This window comes from Geospiza fortis, unplaced genomic scaffold (assembly GCF_000277835.1).
Source record: "Geospiza fortis unplaced genomic scaffold, GeoFor_1.0 scaffold64, whole genome shotgun sequence".
In the NCBI taxonomy this organism is placed as follows: Eukaryota; Metazoa; Chordata; class Aves; order Passeriformes; family Thraupidae; genus Geospiza; species Geospiza fortis.
Genome location: NW_005054461.1, coordinates 1,410,967 through 1,417,889, shown reverse-complemented (window position 1 = coordinate 1,417,889; position 6,923 = coordinate 1,410,967). Strand labels below are relative to the sequence as shown.

Here is a 6,923-nt window from a genome sequence, read left to right as displayed (position 1 = left end):
CTCCTTTTCCAACTACATTATACACAAAAAATCCTCTTTACCTGTGTCCTATATACATCCCACTTGGCAGTCACAGGCCTTGCTCCAACAAGTCCTAGGGACCCAGGGCATCCAGGCTGAGCCAAACACAAACATGGAGTGCCTTTTCCTTGTTACCTTTCTCTTCCAAGTGCATATAGTAAAATTGTGAAGGTCAAAGTGATTAGAGGTGGAACAAATACAAGAAAAAGCAAGTGTGCAGGGCAGGGTAATATCAGGCAGCAATTGGATTAACTAAGACTGGTAGGTAACAAATTTTAAAAGGAACACCTAATTTTGTGTTTTTGTTTTTCTCTTGCTACGTCAAATTTTGGTGGTACCTGGCATCACGGATGGGCTGTGCTTCAGGCAGGTAACTGAGCACAGAGTGCTTCAGGTGTGCAAACTATGCCACCAGTAATCCAAACATGCTAAATCCCTGTTAAGTCTTAGCCAACCAGGCAGGCCTGCTGTGGAGCACATGCATATAGTGCTATTTTGGGGCTTCTGCCCAAAACCACTCCATTTAGCAACCAGAACAAAGTTAAAGCAATAAAATAATTTGTTGATGAAAAAAGTCAAGATAGATCTGGGAGAACAAACATAAGCACAAAGGGCTCCAGCTTCAGAAGTACCCAAGACTAAAAGGGCTCCTCTTGCTCCCACTGCAAACCCAATCTATCCCACAAACTTCTGATCCCTGGGTGAGGAGCCACCATCCTGTCCCATACTGGGGCTCCCTTATGTATGAACAGTTACAGATCCTGCAGATGGGCTCACAGCTAATCAGGACTTCAGGTGACAATTGCTGATCCCCCAAAATCTCCAGTTTCAGGTACTAAAATGGAAGTTTTCATCATAAAACCAAATAAACGAAGCTGACACCACCTTCAGATGTAAAATTTTAAGAGCAAAATTTTGATACACACTTTATTTCTATAAGTGTGGAATGAAGAATATGCTATTTTTTCACAGCTTTCAGTTCACACTCCAAAGAGAAGCATACAAAAGAAAAATGTCAGAATTTAGATTTTTTTCAAATTTTTATTCAACAACCTGCTTGCAGAAAATGAATAAACAAAAGCTTACATTAAATACTGTACAAAATATTGAAGTTGTAGAGGAGCTAGTCCCCAGGTATGCTCACGTTTTATATCCTAAGCCATCTGCACTGCAGCTTCCAGAACAAAAGATCTGAAGGTTTTCCTGGCTGCAACTAATTATGACACATGAGAACTGCAGCCCTTGACAGGTTCCTGCTCAGTAGAATTTGGTAAGACAAAAGCAGTTCGTACTGCAGTAAAAAACCCCTGAAGTTTACAAATGAAAAATAATCAAGTGTAATAAATGTATTTCTCTTAAGAAACAGATGAGCCCACAATCCTGAGGCACACTTTTCAGAAAACAAAAAAAGCTTGTTTTTCTGCTATGGAAATGCACTTTGTGGGAAATGCTCTGCATTGATGACCTGTAGCCAATTACATTTCTCAAACCCTCCAGGAAAGAAAATCAGATTACCATAGGAAGTTTCAACCACAATCACTGAGTAGAAGTCTTCAGAAAGATTCAGCAGCTTCAGACCAGAACCATGAAGAACCATCAAGCTCCTTTACAGTCACCACTGCCATTTTTAGTACAGTTGTTAGGAGGGCTTAGATCCTCTCTCTCTCCAATCAATGTTTTCATAATATGGTGTCAGTTTGTGAGATGTTTTTAGAGCTATTAAAAGCCAACTTAAGGAGGAGGATCTTCTCCTCTAATAGTTTTGTACTTTGCCATATCTTCTGGGAACACCTTTGTCAGTTCTTGAATTAACAGGCTTTTAAATTTCTGGGAAGAGAAAAAAATGTATATACATCATCTGGACATTTTATTTAGATTTTATCAAGCAGTATTACCTGATGAACAGACATGTTTGTACCCAACATACCTCCTAGTGAACTGAAGTACCCAAAAACCCCCAAAACCATACAAACAAAGGTGTATTTACAAAATCCACATAAAATGCCCAAGTGAAATCCACAAGGAATGCACCAGGCTAACTAAAATGTCTGTGAATTCCCAGAAATTCACCTGCATTTTCTCCTAAGAAATACAAAGCAGTTGGACTTCTCTAGTGAACTCTGGTTCACCCATATCTGCCTGACCTTGTTAAGGAAAGCTGATTAAGCACATGTCCTCTTGATTTGATATGGAATCCACTCCACCATCAAAAAGCAACTCATCCCTGCCTTAGAAGTACACAATTTCACAAGCATAGAGAAAAGAAAAGGAAGCTCAGGACTTATCTCCATATGTCTACATTCTGCAGTACAACTTGTCATCCTCCACGCTAAGTTCAGCCAAAGAACATTGTCAGAACTCACTAAACTTCCTTTTCTGATTGTGTTTTTCTGCAGTAGTTCCAGGAATTAAACAGTATCACAGAATGCTTAGGTTCACACTAAATGAAAGTACAAGTTAAGAAATCCCTAAGCACTGGCATGCATTTTCACAAATTTTATAAAGACTGGCTGATGATTATAGAGCATATTTGACATTTTAAATCACTAGTATCCATTCTAGACTGGAAAAATACCCCTTCTGTTTTGCTTATTTTTAAATTTGCACACAGCAAAATTCCACACCTGCAAAAAGTCCAAGTAAAATATCTCTACTGCTACATATAGCTTTAATCAATATAAAATCACAGTGAAAGCTACATCCCCAACTGTGGGATAAACTACAGGTTTCCTTTCCTGAACAGGCTGCATCAGCATCAATTAAGATACAGGGATGCAGAGCAATTTGTAAGACAAATGACATAATAACAGAAGTTAATAACTGCACAAGCGAAACATACCCACATATTTAGAGGAAAGTAAAAACTTATCAAATACATTGTTGCATTATACTTCCATTAATTCTGGCTCACCTTCATAGTGTCAATTTTTCCTTTCACTTGCTCATTTTTAGCCAAAGCTCGCTCCAGACACTCTTTAGTGTAAAGCTGAGGGTTGCGGCCTTGATCGATGTATCTGGAAACAGAAAAGACACTGCTAAATGATCGTATTCCTACTAGGAGGCTCTCCAGGGTACAGAATTACTCATCTTGCTGCCTTGTTCTTTCTACTATTATCTGAAATGTGCATTTTAAAAACCACCAGAGTTAAACTCAGCCATTTCCAAAAGGTGGCTCAAGGACAAGGCCATGGCCAGCAAACCTGTGTTTCCAGAAAACCTGGAGAGCTTTGCATGAAGTATTAAAGGCACACCAAAAAAATAAATATCTACCAGCTCCTCATAGGCAATAAGCACAGATAATCAGAGGAAGATGGTCCTTTTCCAAGCAACTGGAAGGGCATTAACCAGGAGGTGGGTTAGTTAGGACATGGTAAGCATTAAGCACACGGGAATATGGCAGCCAGCAAATCAAGGATGAGGAGGAGCTGCACATACCACAGTAAAGAGTAAAAAGTTAACACTACTGTATCAGCAACCTCATCTGCAATTTTGTTTTGCAATTCCTGGCAAAGGGAAACTCGCAAGAGAGAACATTTAAGAGAGTCATCACAAATTTACAGCTGCAGTAAAAGCCCAATTGAAAAAAGCAATGTACAGCCAGTAGCACACTGGAGTGCAGCAGACCAGCAATGTCTGGACCTGGAAGAAACACCAGTAAATTAACTTATCAGCTATATCACAAAAGCTCTCTAGTACAGCTCTTCCTCTATGCTCATTTTCCATTTAATGTAGCAGTGTTCTCTGCCAGACTGCCACTCCTGAAACTAAACACCTGAGTACTGACTTATTTTATTTTTGCTTGGAACTTTAAATCCTGATCCTAATTTAGCGTAAAAGTCTACTTTTAAAAATGAAAGCTGACTTACTAAATGGGTGTCCCTGCCCATGGCAGGGGTGTTAGAAACTGATATTCTTGAAGGTGCCTTCTAACCTGACTCATTCTGTGATGTTATGAAACCACTAAATTTGCCAGACTTCGTGTTACTGCCTACATATGCAGAAGTCAAAAAAAGTCAAAAAGGCCAGGCTGGGCAGGGCTCTGAGCAACTTATCTAGTAGGTGGCATCCCTGCCCACGGTGGGGGGGCTGGAACTAGATGAGCTTTAAGGTCCTTTCCAACTCAAAGCATCACGTGGTTCTATGAAGACAGGTATATATTTTATGATTTCTCCTACCTTTCTGCCTTCTCACAGCTCCTAAGAAATACAAAGCAGTTGGACTTCTCTAGTGAACTCTGGTTCACCCATATCTGCCTGACCTTGTTAAGGAAAGCTGATTAAGCACATGTCCTCTTGATTTGATATGGAATCCACTCCACCATCAAAAAGCAACTCATCCCTGCCTTAGAAGTACACAATTTCACAAGCATAGAGAAAAGAAAAGGAAGCTCAGGACTTATCTCCATATGTCTACATTCTGCAGTACAACTTGTCATCCTCCACGCTAAGTTCAGCCAAAGAACATTGTCAGAACTCACTAAACTTCCTTTTCTGATTGTGTTTTTCTGCAGTAGTTCCAGGAATTAAACAGTATCACAGAATGCTTAGGTTCACACTAAATGAAAGTACAAGTTAAGAAATCCCTAAGCACTGGCATGCATTTTCACAAATTTTATAAAGACTGGCTGATGATTATAGAGCATATTTGACATTTTAAATCACTAGTATCCATTCTAGACTGGAAAAATACCCCTTCTGTTTTGCTTATTTTTAAATTTGCACACAGCAAAATTCCACACCTGCAAAAAGTCCAAGTAAAATATCTCTACTGCTACATATAGCTTTAATCAATATAAAATCACAGTGAAAGCTACATCCCCAACTGTGGGATAAACTACAGGTTTCCTTTCCTGAACAGGCTGCATCAGCATCAATTAAGATACAGGGATGCAGAGCAATTTGTAAGACAAATGACATAATAACAGAAGTTAATAACTGCACAAGCGAAACATACCCACATATTTAGAGGAAAGTAAAAACTTATCAAATACATTGTTGCATTATACTTCCATTAATTCTGGCTCACCTTCATAGTGTCAATTTTTCCTTTCACTTGCTCATTTTTAGCCAAAGCTCGCTCCAGACACTCTTTAGTGTAAAGCTGAGGGTTGCGGCCTTGATCGATGTATCTGGAAACAGAAAAGACACTGCTAAATGATCGTATTCCTACTAGGAGGCTCTCCAGGGTACAGAATTACTCATCTTGCTGCCTTGTTCTTTCTACTATTATCTGAAATGTGCATTTTAAAAACCACCAGAGTTAAACTCAGCCATTTCCAAAAGGTGGCTCAAGGACAAGGCCATGGCCAGCAAACCTGTGTTTCCAGAAAGCCTGGAGAGCTTTGCATGAAGTATTAAAGGCACACCAAAAAAATAAATATCTACCAGCTCCTCATAGGCAATAAGCACAGATAATCAGAGGAAGATGGTCCTTTTCCAAGCAACTGGAAGGGCATTAACCAGGAGGTAGGTTAGTTAGGACATGGTAAGCATTAAGCACACGGGAATATGGCAGCCAGCAAATCAAGGATGAGGAGGAGCTGCACATACCACAGTAAAGAGTAAAAAGTTAACACTACTGTATCAGCAACCTCATCTGCAATTTTGTTTTGCAATTCCTGGCAAAGGGAAACTCGCAAGAGAGAACATTTAAGAGAGTCATCACAAATTTACAGCTGCAGTAAAAGCCCAATTGAAAAAAGCAATGTACAGCCAGTAGCACACTGGAGTGCAGCAGACCAGCAATGTCTGGACCTGGAAGAAACACCAGTAAATTAACTTATCAGCTATATCACAAAAGCTCTCTAGTACAGCTCTTCCTCTATGCTCATTTTCCATTTAATGTAGCAGTGTTCTCTGCCAGACTGCCACTCCTGAAACTAAACACCTGAGTACTGACTTATTTTATTTTTGCTTGGAACTTTAAATCCTGATCCTAATTTAGCGTAAAAGTCTACTTTTAAAAATGAAAGCTGACTTACTAAATGGGTGTCCCTGCCCATGGCAGGGGTGTTAGAAACTGATATTCTTGAAGGTGCCTTCTAACCTGACTCATTCTGTGATGTTATGAAACCACTAAATTTGCCAGACTTCGTGTTACTGCCTACATATGCAGAAGTCAAAAAAAGTCAAAAAGGCCAGGATGGGCAGGGCTCTGAGCAACTTATCTAGTAGGTGGCATCCCTGCCCACGGTGGGGGGGCTGGAACTAGATGAGCTTTAAGGTCCTTTCCAACTCAAAGCATCACGTGGTTCTATGAAGACAGGTATATATTTTATGATTTCTCCTACCTTTCTGCCTTCTCACAGGCAGAAGGTACTGACTCCTTCTGCCTGCCCACGTTCTCATGAGGCATTCAGAAGGACCGGGTTGGGACAAGCAGCCCACAGCCAAAACACCCACGCTGCGAAGCCAGGCTACCTCCAGTCACCGACTGCGGCACCCCCGCTTCCAGGCACACACAGACTTACTCAAAAACCTCTAAGGGCACGCTGATATCGTGAAGCTGCTGCCGGCATTTGTCGATATCCTGCAAGCCCGTCACCATGAAATTCCTGTTGGGAAGAAAAACGGGTCGGGTTTAGCCGGTTTTGGGGTCGCTGCGCCGCCCCTGAGGGCGGGTGCGAGGCCAGCGATACCCAGGCAGAGAGCGAGAGAGCCCTGAGGCACCACCCCGGGCCTGGAGGGGGAAAAGGCCCTGCAGCCCAGCCCCGCCCGCCCCCGACAACGGCCCCTCCCAATTTCTGATTGAGCCCCGTCTGGCTGCTGGGCGGGAAGTCGCTGACGATGATGCCGAGCTGCCTGATGTTCTCCACGAACTTCTCCAGGTGCTCCTCCAGGGAGTCGAACTTCTCCGCCATCGCCGCCGCCTCCCCAGCGCCGCCACTTCCGCTCAAGGGCGCC

At 41.8% G+C, this 6,923-nt stretch overlaps 1 protein-coding gene across 1 annotated transcript; it reads right to left on the bottom strand.

Annotated features, from left to right (window-relative positions):
* Positions 1 to 920: 920 nt before the first annotated feature.
* MED10 (mediator complex subunit 10) lies at positions 921 to 6,906 on the bottom strand. The gene is made up of 4 exons (XM_005427930.2): positions 6,759 to 6,906; positions 6,491 to 6,574; positions 5,047 to 5,149; positions 921 to 1,848 (listed from the first exon to the last, which is right to left on the bottom strand). Exons 1-4 carry the CDS (start codon positions 6,878 to 6,880, stop codon positions 1,753 to 1,755), a joined length of 405 nt encoding a protein of 134 aa, XP_005427987.1. The 5' UTR covers positions 6,881 to 6,906; the 3' UTR covers positions 921 to 1,752.
* Positions 6,907 to 6,923: the final 17 nt, after the last annotated feature.